Source organism: Aureobasidium subglaciale (assembly GCF_000721755.1).
Source record: "Aureobasidium subglaciale EXF-2481 unplaced genomic scaffold scaffold_3, whole genome shotgun sequence".
In the NCBI taxonomy this organism is placed as follows: domain Eukaryota; kingdom Fungi; phylum Ascomycota; class Dothideomycetes; order Dothideales; family Saccotheciaceae; genus Aureobasidium; species Aureobasidium subglaciale.
Genome location: NW_013566992.1, coordinates 112,393 through 135,646, shown reverse-complemented (window position 1 = coordinate 135,646; position 23,254 = coordinate 112,393). Strand labels below are relative to the sequence as shown.

At 50.7% G+C, this 23,254-nt stretch overlaps 10 protein-coding genes across 10 annotated transcripts; 6 read left to right on the top strand and 4 right to left on the bottom strand.

Moving 5' to 3' along the window:
- Positions 1–1,067: 1,067 nt before the first annotated feature.
- Positions 1,068–2,403, bottom strand: AUEXF2481DRAFT_36651 (uncharacterized protein). Its single transcript, XM_013491347.1, has 2 exons — positions 2,344–2,403; positions 1,068–2,075 (listed from the first exon to the last, which is right to left on the bottom strand). Exons 1-2 carry the CDS (start codon positions 2,367–2,369, stop codon positions 1,328–1,330), a joined length of 774 nt encoding a protein of 257 aa, XP_013346801.1. The 5' UTR covers positions 2,370–2,403; the 3' UTR covers positions 1,068–1,327.
- A 261-nt stretch (positions 2,404–2,664) lies between these two features.
- Positions 2,665–4,162, top strand: AUEXF2481DRAFT_36650 (uncharacterized protein). The gene has a single exon (XM_013491346.1). The coding sequence runs from the start codon at positions 2,758–2,760 to the stop codon at positions 4,093–4,095; it is 1,338 nt and encodes a 445-aa protein (XP_013346800.1). The 5' UTR covers positions 2,665–2,757; the 3' UTR covers positions 4,096–4,162.
- A 308-nt stretch (positions 4,163–4,470) lies between these two features.
- Positions 4,471–9,465, top strand: AUEXF2481DRAFT_36649 (uncharacterized protein; the record flags this gene model as incomplete). The annotated part of the gene is made up of 2 exons (XM_013491345.1): positions 4,471–4,542; positions 4,628–9,465. The coding sequence occupies 2 exons, from the start codon at positions 4,471–4,473 to the stop codon at positions 9,014–9,016; spliced, it is 4,461 nt and encodes a 1,486-aa protein (XP_013346799.1). The 3' UTR covers positions 9,017–9,465.
- Positions 9,466–9,518: 53 nt separating this feature from the next.
- On the top strand, positions 9,519–10,152 carry AUEXF2481DRAFT_36648 (uncharacterized protein). Its single transcript, XM_013491344.1, has one exon. The coding sequence runs from the start codon at positions 9,618–9,620 to the stop codon at positions 10,077–10,079; it is 462 nt and encodes a 153-aa protein (XP_013346798.1). The 5' UTR covers positions 9,519–9,617; the 3' UTR covers positions 10,080–10,152.
- A 2,159-nt stretch (positions 10,153–12,311) lies between these two features.
- Positions 12,312–13,241, bottom strand: AUEXF2481DRAFT_2126 (uncharacterized protein; the record flags this gene model as incomplete). The annotated part of the gene is made up of 3 exons (XM_013491144.1): positions 12,312–12,977; positions 13,028–13,154; positions 13,204–13,241. 3 exons carry the CDS (start codon positions 13,239–13,241, stop codon positions 12,312–12,314), a joined length of 831 nt encoding a protein of 276 aa, XP_013346598.1.
- Positions 13,242–14,223: 982 nt separating this feature from the next.
- Positions 14,224–16,228, bottom strand: AUEXF2481DRAFT_2125 (uncharacterized protein; the record flags this gene model as incomplete). Its single annotated transcript, XM_013491143.1, has 3 exons — positions 14,224–14,847; positions 14,896–15,022; positions 16,089–16,228. 3 exons carry the CDS (start codon positions 16,226–16,228, stop codon positions 14,224–14,226), a joined length of 891 nt encoding a protein of 296 aa, XP_013346597.1.
- Positions 16,229–16,402: 174 nt separating this feature from the next.
- AUEXF2481DRAFT_36645 (uncharacterized protein) lies at positions 16,403–18,030 on the top strand. Its single transcript, XM_013491343.1, has 2 exons — positions 16,403–16,799; positions 16,854–18,030. Exons 1-2 carry the CDS (start codon positions 16,550–16,552, stop codon positions 17,795–17,797), a joined length of 1,194 nt encoding a protein of 397 aa, XP_013346797.1. The 5' UTR covers positions 16,403–16,549; the 3' UTR covers positions 17,798–18,030.
- Positions 18,031–18,109: 79 nt separating this feature from the next.
- AUEXF2481DRAFT_470329 (uncharacterized protein) lies at positions 18,110–19,155 on the top strand. Its single transcript, XM_013491562.1, has 2 exons — positions 18,110–18,998; positions 19,081–19,155. Exons 1-2 carry the CDS (start codon positions 18,524–18,526, stop codon positions 19,086–19,088), a joined length of 483 nt encoding a protein of 160 aa, XP_013347016.1. The 5' UTR covers positions 18,110–18,523; the 3' UTR covers positions 19,089–19,155.
- On the bottom strand, positions 18,803–20,709 carry AUEXF2481DRAFT_36643 (uncharacterized protein). The gene is made up of 4 exons (XM_013491342.1): positions 20,202–20,709; positions 19,427–20,140; positions 19,081–19,256; positions 18,803–19,003 (listed from the first exon to the last, which is right to left on the bottom strand). The coding sequence occupies exons 1-3, from the start codon at positions 20,446–20,448 to the stop codon at positions 19,222–19,224; spliced, it is 996 nt and encodes a 331-aa protein (XP_013346796.1). The 5' UTR covers positions 20,449–20,709; the 3' UTR covers positions 18,803–19,003; positions 19,081–19,221.
- Positions 20,672–23,143, top strand: AUEXF2481DRAFT_86145 (uncharacterized protein). Its single transcript, XM_013491526.1, has 2 exons — positions 20,672–21,070; positions 21,130–23,143. Exons 1-2 carry the CDS (start codon positions 20,974–20,976, stop codon positions 22,926–22,928), a joined length of 1,896 nt encoding a protein of 631 aa, XP_013346980.1. The 5' UTR covers positions 20,672–20,973; the 3' UTR covers positions 22,929–23,143.
- The last annotated feature ends 111 nt before the right edge of the window (positions 23,144–23,254 follow it).

Below are 23,254 nucleotides of genomic sequence, written 5' to 3'. Positions count from 1 at the left end.
TTTGGTGGCTTGGAGGTGAAGTCAGAGTCGCTTGGGAGAGCGTGGTGTTGAGGTTTGAAGTGGATATATTTTACGCTTATTGGAGTGGATGCGTTCTTGTATTTTCTTCTTCAAAGTTCCGAGCTTGGTGGCTTTTTCATTCATGGTGATGTTTTGATCAATGATTCTGTAATCTTGAGTCTTGAGCAGGTTCTTTTGTGTAGCTTCTCTGGAGAGTAAGTCTGTATTCTCAATTGCGAGACGCTCATTGTCTTCGGACAAACGTGTTTGCGATATTTTTAATTTTAGGATGAGTTGGGCGTGACTGGATGTATCTCTCAACGTCTGTTAGTCATTCGCAAGAGTCTCGTTTGCACGATACAGGACAGTGTTGGTGGAGATCAAGGCGTTCTTTGTTGTTTGCAAGGATGTGTTTGCGATGGCCTGGGCCCTGACTTTTCGTTCGAGTGCCTCGATCTCAGTTAGAAGATGATTCCTTTCAGTAACTTGCATCATATTGTCCTCTTGGACGGCAAAGAGATAATGGCCGCTGAGATTGTAGTCAAGGATATGGTCAAATCCATTGAATAGGTCTCCTCCCTGATGGAAGTCTTGAGCTTGAATTGTCGCTTCACGCTCAGTATCCTCCGTGGATGGTCTCAGATGTGCATCTTCAGAGTATGGAGGTGAGCGGTGTTGACCAGGCTCGCTCAAGATCCATATCGAACAGAAGGTCTCTAGATCCATACGTTCGATGTGGTCCTTGAGGTAGGGTGGATAGCAAAGAAGGATGGTGGAGACTGACTTTGTCGAAAAGGGCCGTGATCGCGTCTGATTTTAGTGTTGCCATCGTCCGTCCAACACCTTCACCTTCCATTATACTGTAGACATCGGTAATGGTATTGTCTCAGAGCCGATATGTTTGAGATACAGCCGGGGATCTCAAAGGAAAATGGGTCCCTGGATGGCTCTCTGGAGTTTGTTACATGATCGAGAAGGTTGCAAAAAATCTTGCCACATCTACAGAGTTGCGCAAAGTAATCACGAGTAAGTCAGGAACACTAGTCATCCAGTGTAGCAATAATGAGGCAGACGTGAAAAGGTACCCATACGCTTATTTTCTATGATTCGACTGGTAGGTTGAGGCAGATCTGATACAGTTGGCATCATGTCTCAACGCTCTACCACTCTCAAGCTCTGCTGTCGCAAACATTGGAACATAGGAGAATATCGCGAGATCTGTATATCCCGACGTCGTTGTATATGACAACAGGAAAGCGTATAACAAGCATAGGGAGCTGATTACATAAGCAATATGTTTACCTTGCTTCGCATGCCCTTGCTCTCATTAGCTAATCATGTAGCCGTCAATGGCTGCTGGTAGCTCCGTGTACCCAGATCTGAGATCGTGCTGTGCTGACATCAGCACTTGCTCGGTATACAACCACCGATCCGGGCTGAACTCCGGCAAGGGATACACGACATTTGGCAAGCGACATCTGTACTGCAGACTTCCTTGCCGATCCGCCTCCTCCTTGTCTTGATAGAGCATGATCGAATAAGTGATTCCCACATACTCCCGAAGTTTGCGCGGTGAGGCTGCCAACAGACGATCGTGTAGTTTGTCTCTCAACTCAGGGAACTCGAAGGCGAGCAAGCATAGGCGGACCATGTAATAGGAAGACTTCCCTGGGTGGAGAGTGACGTCGTCCTCCGGTGATTGGTAGAGAGCGTGTGCGCTGGCGCAGAGGTCCGCGATGTGTACTAGATTGGGCAGCCAGAGATGTGGTGGTGGTGTGCCGTTAATGTCAAGTTGCTCACGACAGTCGGTCTCTAGGATGGCGTAGTCGATGGCTTCCGCAGTTGCAGGGATCGTGGAGTTGGCGATGCTTCGGGTGATGCAGTTGTTGTTTCGAAGCCAGACTGCATGCAGTAGCCTGCTAGTCGCGGACAGACTTACCGCCGACTGTATCGTTGGAGCAACTTTGAAGACCTCTATGAGAAGCTCATTCGGTAATGATGAGAAGGTGCACGCAGAAGGTGTGGACGGAGCCATGTCTGGGTTCGCAGCTGAGTCTTGTGCTGGGTACTCAAGACTGGCAAGCCCAAAGGTGTCAGTTTCGGTGGTGAAGTTTCTCGTTGTGTGATTTCCAAGGCTTCAATGTCTGGGAGTGTGTGCTCTGATTGAGCAAGTTAAGCCATGTGATTGACTCATGTCTACTACCTGAATACTCTGTCGCTGTCGACGTTCTTCGACACTACCATCACACAGAGCCTGAGGCAGCGACAAGCAAATTTGCAAACGACAGGATTGAATGCATATGGCCATGGGTCGCTGGCTGAGGACTCAGTCTGACCACCTACCTGATATCGCTCATTCGCAAGCTCATGCTGCACAACCATCTGCATCGTCGATGAGGAAACCATGCAATTGGGAGAATTCGTGTTTGAACATCTCAATGTTTCAAGGTCAGTAATAGCAGACAGTCAGCCACTATACTATTTGGACAGCTCGGCATATGCTCTCCTTGTCTCGTGTTGTCGTGAAAGAATCAGGTGAGGTTGCACGACTCGTTGAGCGAAGGCGTGATCGCGAGAATCTGGGGTCGTGAAAAAAAGCTCGGACGCCTTCCCGCAACAGCACCCTGCCCGAGCTGGGGAAAGTGGTAAGCAAGCGCGACTTCGGCCATTTCTGTATCTCCCTTTCTTCTGTACTTCACTCTTCTTGCGCTTTGTTAATTGTCCTTCTTTCGTTTTCATTCAGGAGTTTCAGGAGCCATGCATAGAGTAGCATTTTCAGCCGGCCGCTCGGTCAACACTGCCAGCCAGTCCCTGAGTTCAAGGGCTTTTGCATCAGTAAGCCCTGCATCCAGAAACCACAGAGTTGTCGTTGTTGGAGGTGGATCAGCCGGTTTGGCAATTAGTCACCAGTTGCTCCGTACTGGAAAGTTCACACAAGATGATATCGCCGTTGTGGATCCTTCAGCCTACCATGATTATCAGCCTGGATGGACGCTAGTTGGTGGCGGCCTTAAGACCAAGGAGGAATTGAGAAAGCCCATGAGCAGTCTCGTAGACCCAAAATTGAAGCACTACAACCAAGGAGTCGCCACATTTACACCCGAGGAGAATCTGGTCACTCTTGTCAATGGCGACAAATTGGGATACGAGCACTTGGTTGTGGCACCTGGTATTGGCATCAAGTACGACAACATCAAGGGATTGCCCGAGGCGCTAGCAGATCAGTCAGCACCTGTCTCCACGATCTATGGTTACGAGACTTGCGACAAAGTCTTCCGTAACATCAAGGAGTTCCGTGGTGGAGAAGCCCTGTTCACCCTTCCCACTGGTATTGTAAAGTGCGCTGGTGCACCTCAGAAGGCAATGTGGCTCGCTCTGGACCACTGGAAGAAGGCTGGACTGTACGATCCTAGCAATGTTGCCAACTCGCCCATTAAGATCAGTTTCGCTACCGCCTTGCCGGTCATGTTCGGTGTGCCTAAGTACAGCGCCACTTTGGAGGAACTACGCAAGGAACGTGGTGTCGAGGCCATGTTCCAGCACGATCTGATCGAAGTCGACGGTGACAAGGCCATTTTTGCACGTCTAGGTGGCAGCGAGGAGAAGGTTACCAAGCGCTTCGATTTACTTCATGTAGTTCCCAAGATGGGACCCCACGCATTCATCAAGGATAGCCCTCTCGCCAATGCCGCAGGTTTTGTCGACGTTGAGGATGCCACTCTTTGTCACAAGAAGTACGCCAATGTATGGTCAGCAGGTGATGCCTCATCATTGCCCACCGCCAAGACAGCCGCTGCTGTTACTTCTCAGGCTCCTGTATTGGTACAGAACATGCTTCAGTCAATCGAAGGCAAGGAGCTTAACGCTGCTTACGATGGTTACACATCCTGTCCGTTGTTGACCGAGTACGGCAAGGTGTTGCTCGCCGAGTTCAAGTATGGAGGTCAACCCAAGGAGACATTTGCCAAGTTTGGAGTGGATCAGGCCGTCCCTCATCGTGCTTTCTACCATCTCAAAAAGGACTTCTTCCCCTGGGTGTACTACAACAACATGGTCAAGGGTACTTGGGGCGGTCCCAAGGGTTGGGTCTGGTGAACATGTGGTCTAAGCGCCTGAATGATGCTTGCCATGTTCATTTCTTGTAATAATTGCGTTTTTGGAGGCGATCGGAAAGCGTACGGGAAAATGGTCTGTACATATAGAGGATATATAAAAGTCCGCCGGAATACACCATGGAGAATATAGAGCAACAACAGTATTTTTGATGTGCAGCTAGGCCTTTTCAAAATCATGGGTTGCATTAATGAAAGACTTCCTTGTTCTGTCACTGACGCAGGCGGAAGAATTTCCCGTTCAGATTCAGGCCGTGCACGTCGCAACGCGTCACCTTGATTGAACGCGTTCCTTCCGCGTCTGAAGACCTACGCCACTTTCGACAAGCACTCTACCGAGTTGAATGCGGAGAAGGAAATGGCGACCCAGGATCAAAACAGTCTCGAGAGCGAGCAAGACATATTGTTATTGCATGAAAAAATCTTGCAGGTCGGTGACTATCACATCCACAAATCCTCTATACGATCAGCGACCGGGATGATATGCAGCGCGGCAGCTAATATGCGACGTGCAGGAAAACAACCGCTTCTCTCTAACCCAGCTTTCCCAAAAAGTAAACGATGCTCAGAATGACCAGCTTCGCTCTCGACACACGTCAAACACAAAGATTCAGCGAATGAAGCCTTCATCGACTGCTCCTGCTGTGTCGACACTATCGACCATGGACTCGCCAGACCCACAACATGTCGCGCCGCCGCTAGTCATGCATACCACCTTTCACGGCTTCCCTGTGACGAGCGATCTCGATGGCGATACGCAGCCAATGCCTTCGCAGTTCTACAAAAACTTCAACAGCGGCCTCGGAGCGGAAGAAGATACCCAGTTCGACGACCAGACAGCGCCGGACACGGAGCAAGAGACACCGCAGATCGACTTGATGCAACACTGGCAACAAACCACCTACCACGAGCTCTCTAGCGACGATGAGGAAGAGAAAGACGAAGGTCAATACTTCCTCAGCTCTGTCGCGAGGCCCACGTTCCCGAAAACGCCTGCTACAGCTGGTCGCAAACGCAACCATCGCGGAGATGTTATTCCTTCCACCACGAGCACAAAGACGCCGGGCTCTGGTGGCATGTCGGCTTTCGCTTTCGGCAATGCCGCACCTTTGACTGGCACTCAATTGTTTCAGGCCACACAAGCACCTTCGAGTCCTGTCCCCGACGTTCCAAGAAGTGATCCCGTGCTGAGCCGACCAAGCCCCAACATCAGACAGAGCTCGCCTGGACAGAATCTGGCCTTCTCGTCACCACTGAAGGGTCTGGCCCCTAGTCCAAGTCGGTCAGCCAATATGCTAGGCAGACTGAGCAGGCCAGGAACAAGAGACGGTCTTCTACAGAATATTGTTGGTACTGTTAATGGTGTAGAAGAGCGAGGTGAGAATGAATGGGAATATCACGACCGTGAAGGAGTCAGCCTCGAGGATCAAGACGCGTCACACAGCCCGACAGGCGATTCGATGGATGAGTATGACGAGTTTGCTCAGTCGATAAGATTCAGTCAGCGACAGGTCTCGTCCTCGCCACAACCTGATGTGTCCGATGAAGAGGACGATCATGCCGAGTCTTCGAGCCGTACTTCGACGCATTCAGCTCAGGAGGACGAAGATGTTGACATGATACATGCTTCGGGTCCTTCGGCTCCCTCTGGTCGGCAAGAAAGTTCACACCAGTTGCCCACCACACAGATGCTAGGCCAAGTCGCCGAGACCAATGATTACGCTGTCGCAGATTCTCAGCCCACCAGACAAGAGGAGACCCAACGTCCACCACCCTTGGTCGAGCCGTCTTCCATGTCATCGATCGTCCCTGGCTCGTATCCTCTGAGCCAAACAACCCAGCGCTTGAACGTGTTGAAGCGTGATGCTGCAGACTCGTCATCCATCCCAAAACCACCACCGACTACAAGCCAAATCGCACCCCAGACGCAGAACCGTCTCCCGAGTAGTCCTCCTCAGCTTCCTGCTGTCTCCAGAGGCTTGGATGAGCCAGAGCCGCTGAAGCTCAACGGTCAGGCAGGAACAAATGAGGATCGCGCAGGTGCATCTTCGCCTCTGCCAGAGACACAGCTTGCACCATCTCAGAGAGCGAAAGAGGTGAAGGGAGACAGTCATCAGCAGAGCTCTAATGTCCCAGACACTGATCCAGTGGACAACAACCGCTCGTCAAACAATCGCACAAATGCCAATGCTTATGACCCTTTGCCCGATGTTACACCCGCACAACAGCAGGTGCCGAAGCCCGCCTCGAGCACTGGCGTTTCTTCTATCTCGCAATTTGACAAGCATCGCGCAAGCCAATTGCAGACTCAAAGCCAAGTCCAAAGCTCGATTTTGAGTGCTGAAAGTCCGCGCAAGGCTGCCGGTATTCTCAACTTTGCGGACATCGCACAGGACCCCACACCTCCCAATGCTGCGGGCAAGGACTTGGATTTGGACATTGATATACTATCAGGCGACGATCACGATTTCATGGATGCCATGTCCTCCCCGCCTGCGAAGAAGATGCGCCTGTATGGCAAGAAGGGCCGACAGTTGGAGAGAACTAAATCCAAGGCAGATGTCAAGAGTCCGGTGAAGCCGATCGTCTCAGCACTAACGAGCCCAGTGAAGGCGGCGGCTAGGATGGTCACCTTCCATGAAGAGGTCAACCAAGGTGAAGAGGAGGAGAAGATACCTGAGACATCGAACAATAATGTGGATGCTCCTCCACAACCCGCCCCGGCAGTTTTACAACATTCGGAGACAGCGAGCACCATTGACCCAACATCACAACAACACAAGCCGACCGATGCATCACAAGAGAATCCATCCGAGGCAGTCCACGACCCATCGCCCGGCATTACCGAGCCTGTTGCAACAGAGCTGGTAGACAGATCCGCAGACGCACAGCAGGTGAGAGAAACTGACTCGCGAGACGACGAATCGCATTCGCATCAGCCTACTCCGACCAGTAACGAGCATCAAAAGCCCCTGTCGCCCTCCCACGAAAGGGAACAAGCTGGAGCTTCTGCGCTATCCAGAGCCCGCGAAAATGTGCTCGCTCGAAAGTTGGTCGACCCAAGGACCCCCACCGGCAAGAATAGTCCGGGGAGACTGGTGCGACCAAAACGTAGAACTTCCGATCAGAGTCCGCTCCGTACACCTATATCCAGAAGACAGGAGGCTGCGAGTGGACCTAGATCAAAGTTATCGCATGTCCGGCGTATTTCGCAAAGTGAGGCTCCTCGTTCCGCAACTGCGCAAGCTGAGTCTGATGCCCAAGTAATTCCGACTCGGGAGGAAGCGATCACCACGCCCATGCAAACAGATATCGCTGCTGACTTGATCATCACGGACGCCACCTCGGAGCATAACGAAGCACAGGATGAGAGTACAGATTCGAAGACGGAAGTCACGCAGCCCGACCGAGTACTAGCTCTCTTCAAGGGCACTGGACAAGCTTACTATCCAGCTACATGCCTCGGAGCCGCTACTCTTGATGGGCTCAAACTTCGCATACGCTTCGACGACGGCACTATCACTCAGCTGGACTCCTTCCTCGTGCGACGACTTGATTTGAGACGTGGTGATCAAGTCAAGGTCGATCTCCAAGGTATGCGTAACAAGGTCTACGTTGTTGTTGGCTTCCAGGATAGAATTAAGGATATTGATCCTGAGTCGTACCCCAAGACCGATGTGCACAGCTTTGAGACATTGCAGTTGGTGCCAAAGGATCGCGACAGTGTTGCAGAAGTGCCTCGGGCGGAAACTGCAGCAATACTCAGAGTACCCGTGACAAGCGCCTATCTCACACAGACTATGTGGGTCCGTTTCGAAGGTCGAGACTATCTGCCATCTACGGCGAGCATGACCACCATTGCGACTGGAAACTCATCTCGTCCGCAGACGCCTGTACCTCAAAACACTGCTCTTGCAACTCCGGCCTCAAGAACCAGAAGAGGTACCGTGATTTCGGTCCATACTTCGACCAACACCTCTATAGGGTCCTTGGCACGACCAGACTTCGCTCCACCACTGCCATCTGGTCGTGGCATTTTCTCCGGCATGGCCTTTGCAGTGTCATACAGCGCAGACTCGCCAGAGAAGAAACGCGTCCTACAGCTCATACAGTCACAAGGTGGTCTGACGCTTGATAAAGGCTTTGATGAGCTCTTCTCTGTTCGCGATCTCAGCGATGATCCTGAAGATACAGAGACTCCTACATCGTCCGCGACTGATGAAGCCGACGCTTTGATCTTGTCCTCTCGTGCTCAGACTCTTGGGTTTGTGGCGCTCATCGCAGACAAGCATTCCCGCAGAGCCAAGTACGTTCAAGCGCTCGCTCTTTCCTTGCCGTGTCTTTCAGGTCGCTGGATCCTCGATTCGGTTACCTCAGCCGCACCACTACCATGGAGCAAATACCTTCTCCCAGCAGGTGAATCAGTATTCCTCTCCGGCGCTGTGCGAAGTCGTACCCTCGATCCATATCTCCCTAATACAGTCAAGCTAGCACAAACAGTACAAGATCGAGAAAGATTACTCCAGGGTGGTAGAGTACTTCTCGTCAGTGCAGGAGCAGGAGGCAGGAAATGGGAAGCCAGACGCGCTTATGCCTTCCTTACCATCGCACTCGGAGCTAGTGTTGTCCGCAGGGTTTCTGGCCTTGACTCTGCTAAACGCATCCTAGACGCTGAAGAGGGATGGGGCTGGGTATATGTGGAAGGCACTATCGAAGAAGCTGAGAACGTGCTCTTCAAAAACGGCAGTGTCGAGGACGTAGGCACGGGCAAAAAGAGCAAGAAGAGAAAGAGAGAAGATGACGGTAGAGAGAAGATGGTTGCTATTGGCCGTGAAGGCAAGGTTAAAATCGTGGGTGATGAGTTTGTGGTGCAAAGTCTGATTCTCGGAGACTTGATGTTGTAGACATGGTCACTTTGAGCGCGGCGTTCAAGGGGCATGGGAGGTATGGGAAGAGGAAAACACAATTGGGGTATTCGCCATACAATGGATTTAGCTGAGATGGAATACACTTATGATCGCAGACAACATTTTGTTCGCAGGAACACGATAGAGGATATATGAGACGCTCGTATATCACTGAAAAGACCGGTTTCTCTTGCCTCCATTATTGCAGGGGTATAGGGTTCTCCCACCTCATCCCCTACGACCCCGCAACGAAATTGCTCTACCATGAAGACCACAAAGAAAGTGGAGATGAAGGGGTCTTCTAGTGCTTGTGCAGATTCATGCAACAAAGACCGATCAATGGACCATCACAAGCCTGTCGAAAACTTCATAAACTCATTGTTCGTCTGACTCTCTTTGTGCTTATAACTCAGCGGCATACAAAAGAAATACAACAGCCCCCTCGCGCCTGTGGTTATACGCAAGGTTTCCATCGTCTTCTTACTTTCTTACCGGCTGTGCCGCTTCTACCATACTCACCATGTCTTCTTCGATTACCCAGCTGGTTCTGAATTTTTGTCTTTTCGTTGTTATTCATTAATTTATTGTTTTCCCACTAATGAGACATGTTTTAGCTGACATCAATAGCGACACTATCACTGTCTATGAAGTCTCGAAAATCACAGACGTATACAACAATCTGGTGACTTATGCTGGAGAACTCTTTACACAATACGATATAGCAGCGCCGACATTTACACCGTTGACCACGGTCGAGACAACAGAGGATATCCAATGCGAGAAATTCTTGCTGGTTCTGGGATATCAAGCGCGTTTTAAATATCCCTGCTCTTGCACCTGGTGTGCAGAGGATGTGGAGGAATCTTTCAAAGCAGTCATGTTTGACGTTGATAAGCCTTTGAAGCTGAGCAAACACTGCGAGACAGCAGGGAGACTAACAATTCGAGATATGCTGCCAAAGGTTGAGCATTTGTTGTCTGGGAAGGCTTGTAAGCATGTCAAGAGATTGACACTGTTGCAAGATGCTTTGGGAAGTGTTGATTTTGGGAAGAACGGTTGAATGTTGGATGTTGATAGGGTTGAGGAGGTGGAGGAGGTGGAGGAGGTGGAGGAGGTGGGTGAAGTGTAGGAGGAATATGTTCTTAATATACCCTGCGTTGAATGGGAGACTTTGTAATAGAGAGGTCAGCATTGACCGACCTTCATTTTGCTATGACCCTAGGAGGGTATCTCCTTTGGAGATCGATGTTTGCCTCACACTCTATAAAAATATATTTTATGTTACCGACACCTCTCTCAACGATTGGTTCTGTGGTGTAGTTGGTTATCACTTCTGTCTAACACACAGGCGGTCCTGAGTTCGAGCCTCAGCGGAATCATCTCTTTTGCCTTCTGCACGGCACTTTTTGGTCCATGTATATCGGCGATCAAAGTGAGAGCGTGGGTGAGATGGAAACAAATTGAGGAAGAACGGGAATGTGAGCGGCTTCCTTCCCTTGCGACGCCGAGGCCGCATTTGTTACGATGTCACGACCAGCTTCCCTTTTTATTCCCCGATCAACGCAACATCTAGCATTGTATCGAGCGAGACGCGGCAATTTGGGCCTTTCTACGATCACTAAGAGTCGTGTTGGGATTACCTCGCGTGGCTTCTCCGTTCAGTGCTTGCATGGATATGCCTGGATCCAAGACATCGCTTCTGCATTGGAGATCGGAGCCTGCCTGCACCAAGGTGGTCTCTGATTCTATCCCCGGCTGGCGTAGTGCAGGGTCTTGTTCAGTAGGTAAATTGTTGTCCAAGGAGGAAGGACCAGGTGAGAATGGCATCTGGACATCTCCGGAGCAAGAAACCAGGCTCATGTGGGAGACAGCCGAGTCCGAAGTTTTGTAGCGACGCAGAGCACGATACCGAAGTAAGATGAGGTAAGTGCCAGCAATGTACACGTTTTGTTCTTTACTGCTCGCGGCGGCGATGTCGAAAAGATCGCTTTGAAAAGACCAGAATTTTTCGATTTTGGTATGTCGTACCGACGGCGAGCATACGCGCAGGCCGGCGTCCACAGAAAATTGACTCAGGTAGCTGCCGTGTCGGTATGAGGTCTTGTACCATATTCCCTCGACCTCATCGGAGTTCTCTGCCTTACGGGTACCGACAAACATCGTATCATCCTCCCAGACAAAGTCGAAGTGCTGGACGAAAGCGAACAAAGTAATCTCGACGTCGCTCACATAACGATTTGATAACCCGAGCAGCTTGGCGATTGCCTGACGTGGGAAATCACAGGGTTTCAAGATCAATCACTTCAAGAATGCGAGTTCTGACTTCTGTTGTGGGAGTCCAGCCGATTGTGCGGCAGAGCATTTCGAAGCGGTCTTCGTGGAACCATTGGAGTTTGATTGGTGGCATTTCATCTGCTAGTTTAGGTGGGTCGAAGACGTCGTGGATGGGGAGTCTTCTGCCGTCGTCGAGGGTGAAGGTGATGGATTTGCGACCCTTGGAAGGCTTTCTGGGTTGAGAATGAGAGATGGCTGAAAAAGTGCCTGCATCTGCGGGCGATTTGCTCTTAGCCTCCATGATCTGCGATCTTGGTCAGGCCTGTCTATCTTAACATATACAAGGTGAAGGCAGAGGTGGTTGAATGCGTGGCTAATCCAAGCCTGATGCAAGATCTTGTGGAAGAACGAGATGATGGCGGTGGAGAGGTAATCGAGGATGTGAGATTTCGTCCAATTACAATTGGCTAACAAAGATATCAACTAGACGTATCTACTCTGCATCAGTGGCACGAGCTATATCAAAGACAATGGTTGCTACGGTCGCTTACTAGAACCTTCCAGCCAGTGGGCTAAGGTTCTTGACACAAATTTCATGGTACTTTCTTGCAGTTAACAGCGTGATTGGGTTGTGTTAATCAAATGTCGCAGTTACACCTTTTTGTCAAGTCACATAGTGGGAGAAAGAACATCAGAAAATGAGTACAGGCTTCTTCAATACTGTGCAAGAGTTCATTCTAGATGCACCAAGCAGAGAATATGACATCGCTGCGAAAATGACAATAAAGACTGTGTTGCTGAAGAATGAATCTGACTGAGAGGTAATATTACTACTGAGCAGCTCGGGTTCGTGCGAGGGTACTGTTGAATAGTAGTATAAGTCCTTCTTCTGCTCCTGGAATCATGTGCTGTACACGATCTTTGATACAAGCACTAAGAGTTTCAATGAGTTGGGTTGAACATCCTGACAACCCATCACTGAGCCTCAAATCATCTTTTTGCCAGTACAAAACGGTGCTCAAAGGAGAATAACCTTGACGTCGGGAAGAAGCGTGGTCTCGGCAGGTTGACCACCGCTCTTGTGGTATGTCTGGCCGGCAGGCAAGTAGCAGTGGACGCAATGCGAGGTAAAGGCTGCGAGGTGACGGGGGTCTCCTTTGCGGATATTAGTGCAGTCTCGACCTCCTCTCAGACTACCCTCTGGCTTGTGGCAGACACCAGGATACGTGCTTACTCCCACGGTCCTAGCCAAGAGACCGGTAAGGACGCGTCCAGCGAAAGATTTGTCTTGTTCAATCATGTTGCGAACGCTGGAGTGGTACATGATCTTCGAGGGCTCGTCATTAAAGAGCTTTGCGACGGCGACTTGAAGGGACGAGTTGGCGAGCTGGACTGCCTCAGGACCACACAGCTTCTCGACACACACTGTGATCTCGTCGGATCCCCAAACGATTTCAAGGTGGGTGGTAAACTCAGGCGCCACTTTCTCGCGAAGGCAAGGGACAAAATACTTGTCGGCGACGATGAAGACATTCAAGAGGAAAGTCAGACTGCCTTCAATGTAAATGTCGGATTTGTTTGTGAATGTATCGGCGTAAGGCATGTCGTAGATGTGGCACATCATTGCATATACGGCTTGGACATCATCGTCGTCGCCGAGATCGACTTCATCGCTGGACGCTACCTATCGATAGAGTCAGCGTCTCACTCGCGGAAGACTCGTTATACATTCACCTTGAACATGCTGGTGAAAGCCTGGAGAAAGTACACAAATTTGTGCGCAAGGATAGCCTTGTGCGCGTGAACCTGTTGGCCGCTGAATTTGATCACCACATCCGATAGGGTACTGTTGTTATAGAGACTGCTCAGTGTCAGTCGCAGCTCTGCCGCTGTCAGCATGCGAAACGTACCTGCTGTTGCTGCTTCTCATCTTTTCTACTGCTTCCATAGCGAACTTGAACTGGTAGCCAGTGATATTTACAAAAGTTGGTTGGCAGCGGTCAGGTCTGGGAATCTTGGATGGAGTTGCACTCACGTTTGATGTTTGGCCAACGGAGTGAGCAAACAGTAAGGGCAAACGCACGTGGAGACACAAACGAGCGGGTTGGTCGTGTCAAAGATCATGACTTCCTGCCGCTATGGGAAGTGAGAATCCCCGCGTGTAGCACTTGGAGTCGAGCCCAAGGGGTATATACCACCTTGATTGGCAGCTTATCAGAAGGAAGAAATGGTTGTTTAGCGCAAGCGGCAAGCCACCTTTAGGCGCTAGCTCTGTATTACGAACAACCCGGACAGGTGCCACTCGTGACAGGATTCCCCCTAAGAGCGTGGTAGGCGACTTCTAGATTACGAACAACCCGGATAGGTGCCACTCGTGCTAGATAGTACCTTACCATTCTTTTTGTCCTTTTTGCAGAAAGGTGGAAGGAAGATAGCGGGTGATGCTTTTCTTAAGGGGGGAGGAGTGGTGGGTTGTGGGAGTCGTGTCGTATCGTATTTTATGGCAAGTGCTTAGGTTCGACTCATGGCTTGTTTGCAGTGTTTTTGCTCTGCTGCAACAGTTGAGACATTTTTGAACAGAGATGTCTTGTTGTAGCTTCACTCGCTGCCTCCCAGAGGGTCTTTCGAACCTCTGACAAGTGTGGATGCCTTGATATCCTCTTCTTGTCTTGCCCAGGCCAACATCACGCTAAGCCATGAGCTATCCTATCCGTACGACAGTGACAACACTGATCAAATGGTCAAGAATACGTCTGTACTAGGTAGTCACGACTTGGTATGTGAATCAGTTCTTTCATTTCCTACATGAGACTGATCTTTTGTGCTTGGACCTGCTATACCGAGTATCCACGAGAACACATCCAAGACGGTGCATTCAAGCGAGCTGAGACGTGATTTCTCCAGTGCAGACGTTTTCGCAAGCCCTGAGTCTACAGACGCTTGATGAGTCCGATCGAAGTCATACCGTAGTCTTGGCTACAACGGTCATGGCAGCCGACACAGGTATTGAAGTGATCCTGCAGATTCGCACGGACTGTATTTGTGCAGCGGGGACAGGCCATGACGCGAACGCCGAGTTCAGATGGCGTTAAAGCATGTTCGTTGAAGAAACCTCCCAGCAAACGGCCCGTAAAAGGCTCCTCTTCCTGGATCATCTTGACAAAGGCGTCCTTCTTGATGAGCTCGGTGAGATTCTTTGCACAAAAGGCAGCGGCTGCAGCTTGCAGGGTATTGTCGGCAAGGTGACCAGCAGAAGGTCCAGTAAGCTTTTGGATACTGGTAGCGAACTCTTCACCCTCCCAATTGGTTTCCACAAGACCCTCAAACTGACTGACGACGAGAGGACGGAAGGACGCGACGTCGTACTTGTCGGCAGCGGTAAAGACGACGATGTGGAAGAGAAGGTCCTCGTTGATGCTGTAAGCGGCAGTGTCGTCGGCAGTGTCTCCTTCGAGCATCTTGTCGTAGGGGAGCTCGTAGATGTGACGAATCATGGCGCGGATGGCTCCAGGGTCTTCGTCATCGCCGAGGTCGATCTCGCTACTGGAAGCGACCTGTTCTGGGTCAGTCATTGAAGTGTGCAGCAAAGATCCATGGCTTACTGGAAAGGCGCCAGTGAAGGCTCGGAGGAAGTACCTTGATCTGCGCACAAGTACCACCTTGTGACCAAAGAGCTGATGACCGCCAAACTTGATCTTGACATCGGAGAGGAGCTGGTTGTCAAAGAGACTGTGTGGGTTCAATTAGTAAAGGTCTGCTCAAGGCAAAGGCATATTAAACAAATGGTTCATCGCCGCTGTGAGGACCGGTACCACTCATTATGTCGGGCTGGGGGACTGTCCCAGGTGCACCAGATCTTGATGGTCGGCCGGTAGAAGAGAACTTGAGGGAAGGTGAGTTGTCGTGTCAGTTGAGCGCGGCGCCATCGTGCAAACAGTGAAGCTGGCCGAAGAAAGCGCGTAAGCAACACGAATTCGAACCGCAAGTTCGGTTTTGCGCGTGGTCTGCAGAATCGAGGAGCTTCTGTTTGAATTTGCAGCCTTCCATGTAACGCGAAGCGAAAAGCGCGGAAGATTCTGGCTTGTCGATCGAGAAGCTGTATCCCTCGCCTTCGTATTCTCTCAGTCCCGCGATTATTGCCTATATTTAAGCCCTCCTACCTTGCGTAGCCGACATGAATTCCTAGTCTGATTACACTCACCAAGAGACACTCGAATCGTTCAAGTTGTATAACACTCTATCTCGAGTGGCCGAACCCGTTGATTTTGCAGTTTGTGCTAGATGATGTGGTGATGATGATAGTGGACATAGGTTAAGGACAGATTGGATTACCATGTGATGCAACGATAGACCTACTACACAAAAATCTTGACCAGCTTGCCTTTAAGCGGATGTACCTTCAGACTGACTGACTGACATTCGAAGCGAAGCTCAAAGCTTCATGTACCAATAATCGATCAGATCACAACCTAGCCACGAGCGACGAAGTTCCTGCCAAGTTCGACAAACACACCGACAGCTGGCCAGCACGGAGCGATCTTAACACGGCTGCTGGATTTGTTCAGCAGGATGGCGATTAAAACTGACGTGCTAGCACAGCTTTATGAGCATAGATGTGCTGGCCGTTTCCGAACTCGACACGAACGTCGGAGAGTATCTGGTTGTTGAAAAGATCGTGATGAGGCTTGACAGGCAGTATAGGGAATTTCAACATGCGACCAGAGAGAGGTGCACCTAAGAGTTCAACAAAAGACGTGAAAAACATTGAGCAAAGAACAACAGTCAAGGCACGAACAAAACAGACGAGGAGGACATAGGACGACATGCGGAAATGCTGCCTTCTTCAACTGGGAAAGGTGCAAACCGCCCCACTCGCGAGTGAGCAGTCGACTTGACACGTCGCTTGCCAGGAGTGGCAGCGTCCTCGACCGACATGATGCACAATTCGAAGGAATCACAAAGACGGGAAGCTGCAGTGATTGAGGAGATGAAGTCGTCGCGCCTTCCGATAATGAGTCATGCGAGCTTCGAGATTGAGCACGGACCAGAAGAATTTCTGGTCACCGCGCAAAAATCCAAAAAAGGCGTTGGAGCTTTTGAGCAGCAGCAACCTTGTGTAGCCTTTCGATTCCAACCTTTCATCAACACCCATATCACGCATCTAAATCGACCGTCAATCCATAGTCGCGTCGAGTCAAACTTCACGAAGCTTCTTCACCCACGCACTCACTACCAATCGCGAATTCGCAATTCACAATGTCCGACATCAAGGTCACTCCCACCACTGAGCCCGACTCGGCCGCCACCTCTATTCAGAACGACAAGACCGTCGAGCAGACTTCCAACCCCGATCAGACTACCGAGCTCTCTGCCGCACCTACCACTTCAGAAGATGCTGTGATGGCCGAAGCCAAGACTGAGGAGCAGAACGAGAAGAAGGAAGAGAAGGCCGAAGAGAAGACTGAGGAGAAGACTGAGGAGAAGACCGAGGCCAAGACTGAGGAGGGTAAGCACACTCGTCTTGCGTCAGGCCCTTGCGCAATTGCTGACAAGACCACAGCTCCCAAGCCCACCGAGACTCAAGGCGAGAAGAGAGGCGGCCGTCCCCAGCACGAGTCTCGCGCCAAGCGCGTCAAGTCCAACTACGACGAACTGCCAGAGAGCAGCGACCCCGAAGAGATCCGTCGCCAGGTTGAATTCTACTTTTCCGACTCCAACCTCCCTACCGACAACTACCTCCTCAAGCAGACCGGCGGTCACCAGAACAACCCCGTCGACCTCAAGGTCATTCACAACTTCAAGCGCATGCGTCACTTCCAGCCTTACTCTGCCGTCCTCGAAGCTTGCAAGGCCAGCAACCTGATCGACGTCACCGATGACGGTCAAATCACCCGCAAGGAGCCCATCAGCGAAAAGTTCAGCGACAATGTCGACGAGAACCGCAAGATGCTCGAGAACGAGACCATGGCCCGCAGCATTTACGCAAAGGGCTTCGGCGAGGAGAAGAACACTACCCAGACCGACATTGAGGAGTTCTTCGCCGTCTACGGTACCTTCAACGCCGTGCGTCTACGCAGAACCACCCACGGCGACTTCAAGGGCAGCGTCTTTGTTGAGTTCTCGGATGAGAAGACGGCCGAGGACTTCCTCAAGCTTGAGCCCAAGCCCGCATTCCAGGGTCAGGAGTTGAGCATCAAGAGCAAGAAGGCCTATGTTGACGAGAAGCTCGAGGGCATCAAGAACGGCACCATCACACCCAACGACAACTGGAAGGAGAGAAGAGACAACGACCAGCGTGGTGGTCGTGGTGGCCGCGGTGGACGTGGAGGCCGTGGCGGTCGTGGCGGTCGCGGTGGAAGAGGTGGACGTGGCGGTCGTGGAGGCCGTGGTGGTGACCGTGGCGACCGCGAGGAGCGCTACAACACCCGCAACTCGGAGCGCAAGCGTGATCGCGATGATGACGGCCAGCAGGGCGAGAACAAGAAGGCCAAGACCGACGAGTAAGCGCGACGACATGGTTGTATATTGAAGGGCGGGATATGATCTTGCTTGACGACTAAAAGGATATTGCATGGGTCATGGCGTTTCTTTGTCTTACAGAAAGGACTTGGGAGGTGCTGGTACAATTTCCGGGCTGAATACCTGCGAGTAGACGAGATTTGAAGATGCCTACTCTGGAAAAGCAATTTACTGATTTCTGCTTAACACTGAAACATTCACTCCGTTTTGTTCCTGCGATAATCTGTTTTCAACATGTGACACTGCTAAGGATCTCGCAAAACGAAAGATCGGTGACGTTAATTGTATCTTTCATAGCCCACCAGAATCTTCCGCCGTGAATCAAGAGTATCGCCTATTTAGATTTGTGTTCTAATGAACCATCCCATCCCGATAGCAGTACAATTGATCCTTCGTGCGCGATAAACCAGATCAGTAAAATGTCGACCAGGGTGTCGCTCCAGACCACGGACTTGAACTCCGTAAACTCCGAAGCACGTCCAGAAAGTTGACACGCCGATTTGCATTAACGCGACAATCACTTTCTCGGAACACTTCGATACCTTCACAACTTACACCCTGGCCGCGGCCCTACAAACACTTCTGCAGCAACCCAGCCACTGGAGTTTCCTCAACACCAACTCACGAGACGCCGATCAAAGACGACCGAGCGCAACAGGGCCCCGACTCTGACACAAACACTACAACCACCAACCTCCCATCTCCACAACAATGCCCCTCCCCCACTGGGCAACCTCCTGCATAAAAGGCGGCCTTCTAGGCATAACATCCTGGGTAACCCTAAACGACCACATCCTCGAACTCGTAACCATTGAAGGAACATCCATGCACCCCACCTTGTCTCCTGCCTACAACGAAACAGGAGCAAAAGACACTTTACTCATTAAGAAATGGAAACCCACAAAAGACTTGCAGAGAGGTGATGTGGTCATGTTGAATTTACCGCATAAGCCTGAGAAGTTGGGGATCAAGAGGGTTGTGGCGTTGGAGGGGGATTGGGTGGAGATGGATTGGAAGAGGAGGAGTAGAGAGCTGGGGGTAGAGGGGAAGGGGGCAGGTATGGTGTGGGATGCTATAGGAGAGGAGAAAGAATTTGGGATGGGCAAGAGGAGGTGGAGGGTTCCGTTGGGACATGTGTGGGTGGAGGGTGATAATGCGAGTGCGAGCAAGGATAGTAATACTTATGGTCCGGTAAGCTTTTTTTGTGCTGAAATGGCTGGTTTGAAGGGAGAAGAGAGGCGTTTACTGACATTTTTGTGTGGGACTAGGTGTCTAAATCGTTGATTGCCGGGAAAGCACTGTATTGTCTGTGGCCACTGGATCAATTTGGAGAAAAGCCTTGGGCCGGCTACAATATCAAGACAAAAGTGGAAAAGGGCCCGGAGATGGATGTTGGAGAATGGGAGAACTTATACCGATGACGATTTGAAACGAAATGTTCCAGGTAAGTTGCCATCTGCTTCGGCTCCATTCCCTACTTGCCAAACACTGTATCAATCTCCTTGCACACCGCCTCCGTCACCTCCTTGGTGTCACTGCTTCCTGCCAAATCCCTCGTCCTGACACCAGCTTTGGTCACATTCTCGATCGCTTGCATCAGCTTATCAGCCGTAGCATTCAACCTCCCCTCACCTAGCCACCTAATCATCTCGGCCGCACTCCAAAAAGCACCCACAGGATTGGCAACACCCTTCCCCGCGATATCCGGCGCACTACCATGAATAGGCTCAAACATACTCGGATGTTTTCTAGTCGGGTCCAAATTACTGCTAGGAGCGATACCGATACTTCCACTCAATGCAGCAGCCAAATCACTCAAGATGTCGGCATGCAAGTTTGTGGCGACTATGGTATCCATACTTGCAGGATTGTTCACCATACGCACTGTCATTGCATCCACAAGCATTTTATCCCACTCCACATCTGGATACTCTGCAGCGACTTCATAGAAGATTTTGTCCCAGAGAACCATACCATGTCTCTGGGCGTTACTCTTGGTAACCATGGTAAGCTTCTTTCTCTCTCTGGATCTTGCAGTCTCGAAAGCAAAGCGCATGATTCTTTCTATGCCTACACGGCTGAAGATGGCGAGTTCGGTGGCGATTGTGTGGGGGCTGTTCTCGTGAGTCGTGCCTCCTTGACCTGCGTATTCGCCTTCGCTGTTCTCGCGGATGATTATCCAGTCCAAGGTTCCAGGATTGGATTGGCAGGATGAGAGGGGAGATTGCGTGCCAGGCAGGATACGGGTGGGTCGGACGTTTACGTATTGGTTCATTGTTTTTCTGATGGGGAGGATTAGACTCCAGAGGGAGATGTGGTCGGGTACATCTGTTTTTTGTCGTATCAGCATTGCTTTCCATCTTGACGAGTATGTATCTGTAATGTATACCTGGCCAACCCACGGCGCCAAAGTAAATGGCATCATGCTTCTGCAATTGTTCCATGCCATCGGGAGGCATATACCATCCTCTCTCCAGATAAGCCTTGCTACTCCAATCAAAGTGTGTGTATTCAAGTCCAAAGCTTCCATCTACAGAAGCGAGTTTATCCAGGACTTGGATTGCTGCTTCTGTGATTTCTGTACCGATGCCATCACCTGGGATAGAAGCGATCTTGAAGGTTTGAGGGCTTGACATTTTCGGGTCACAGTGTGTGAGGGGAATCAGGATATAACAAGGGAGAAGAGAGGAAGTGAAGATAGTGTTGCCGGCTATGGAGGGGTATGGCGGGGTTATATGTGCAAGGCGGAGGAACGAATGTGCGGGTGAGCCGAGCTAGGAAGTTTGATGGTCCGGTCATGATGATACGCCTTCCGCTGAGCTTCACAATGATGAGATATTTTCACTACGATACTTCCAAATGCCCTCACGACTTCGCTGAAGAGTGGTCGTCGGTCGCACAAACCGAACGAGATCAAGTGACAACTCGAGGTGCTCGGGGGAGAGTCGCGGAGCAAAGTCATCGGAGCTTAGAGCGCTAAACGCCGAATGGTGTGACGATGTTTACCGAATTGTTTTGCGACAAAGCATCGTCTTCCACATCAACAACCAACATCATCTTCGCCATACTCAGATAATCATAGTGCATTTTAACAATTCAGCTCTTATACCTTGCATCTGATCCGATTGCATCATCTCCACCTAACATAACCTAAAGAAGCGATGGAAAAGTTCCTGCGCGATTGGCGACAGGATGCTTTGAACAAACACCAGTACGAGTCTGCCATCTTCGTCGGCGACAAGCTGCTCGCCCTGACCAGTGTGTGCTACATCTTCTCCAGCTTCCAGTGAGGATATTCTCTGACTTGTGACGGGCAGACAATGACAAGGACGCCTTCTGGCTAGCCCAAGTGCACTTCTCGACTGCGAACTACACACGCGCCCTCGGCTTCCTATCACGTCAAGACCTGATAGCCCGCAACCCGTCATGCAAGTACCTCGCCGCACATTGCTACGTCAAGCAGAGCCGATACGATGAAGCACTTCAAATCCTCGGCGACAAGAACCCCGTCCACCTCATAACCTCGTCGGATCGATCGCGCCGGAAACTGCAACATCTGGATCCGCGCAATGGTCTTGGAAAATTGGCGAAGCTGCCACAATTGAGGTCAGATCGGGTTGACCGCAGCGAGGAAAGAGACAAGGAAGACATGAGCAATATTCGCTTCGAGGCTGCAATGTGCTATCTGCGTGGTCTCTGCTATGCGAAACAGAACGCCTTTGATCGCGCCAAAGACTGCTACAAGGACGCGGTCCGGATCGACGTGCTTTGCTTCGAGGCTTTCGACCAGCTCATGAAGAACTCGCTCATGTCGCCAGCCGAGGAGTGGGAGTTTCTAGACTCACTGGATTTTGACAGTGTCAGCGCGTCAGACAATCCTTCGTCCAACATGCAAGAAGCTGGGGAGTTTACAAAAATGCTCTACACGACGAGATTGTCAAAATACAGCAGACCAGACGACTTCAATGCTGCTGTCGAAACTCTGTCAACACACTACAATCTGTCAAGCAATTCTTCCATCTTACTCTCAAAAGCCGAGCTTCTTTTTACAAACTGCCGCTTCCGAGATGCTCTTTCCTTGACAACTCGAATCCTCGAAACAGACCCCTACAATTTCTCCGCCCTACCCGTCCATCTAGCCGCCCTCTTCGAACTCAAGGAAACAAACGCCCTCTTCCTATTGTCCCACGATCTAGCAGACACGCATTCGGAGGAAGCATGCACCTGGCTCGCAGTCGGAACATATTATCTCAGCATCTCCCGCATCCCTGAAGCACGCGGCTACTTTTCGAAAGCATCTCTCATGGACCCTCACTTCGGTCCCGCCTGGATAGGCTTTGCCCACACATTCGCCGCAGAGGGTGAACACGATCAAGCCATCTCCGCCTACTCCACCGCCGCCCGCCTCTTCCAAGGCACACATCTGCCTCAACTCTTCCTCGGCATGCAAAATCTGTGTCTCGGAAACCTATCGCTTGCAAGGGAATACCTAGAAACCGCATACACAATGTGTGAAAATGACCCTTTGGTGCTCAATGAAATGGGAGTAGCATACTACCAAGACTCACAATTCGACTCTGCAATTCGCACTTTCGAACTCGCCATCAACATCAGTAATGACGTCTCTGCCTCGGAGTCTACGCAAACGAGTCTGGATATCAAGACTAATCTCGCACATGCCTACCGCCGCAGCCACCGCCACCACGAAGCCCTTGACACATTCTCCGAAGTCTTGAGACTAGGCGGTAAAGATGCTTCCATCTTTTCGGCAAAAGGATTGGTGTGTTTGGAGTTGGAGGAATGGTTTGAAGCTACTGTTGTATTGCATGAAGCTCTTGCATTAACACCACAGGATCCTGTGGCTACAGAACTTTTGGCTAGAGCGCTTGAGGGCTTGGAAGGGGAGAGTAGAGGTGTGGATGCTGAGGATATGGAGATGGAGAGGATTTTGGAGGAGAAACTTCGATTGGCGGAGACGAGGAATAGACGGCGGGGGAGGGAGAATAGGGGAGGAGGAGTAGGGGATAGTGAGATGGAGGAAAGCTTGCAAGAAGTCACGGAGACTAGTGTAGTTGGAGAAGAGGATTGGACAGGGGCTGATGAGTCGGGAGTTTGAAGCCCTGTGGCCATGGACGAGGAGCGTCGTGGATAGCCTTTATCGATCTCATGATGATTCATTCTTAAAATCGCAAAGATCGTTACACCAAGCTCACTGCTTAGGACACGGCATCAATCGGTTCTCGCATGAGCTTCAAACATAGAGGCTGTCATTAATTTATAAGAGTTCTCGGGAAATCCAAAAGGAGCCCCCCCTAAGAAGATCTACATCACCTTCTCCGTGACCCCCTTTCCAAGAAAAATGTGGTTCTGTTCGAGGATTGATGTAACAGTCAAAGGCATTGAGCAACGTCATTATGGTATACGCGTAAAACAATATAGCAG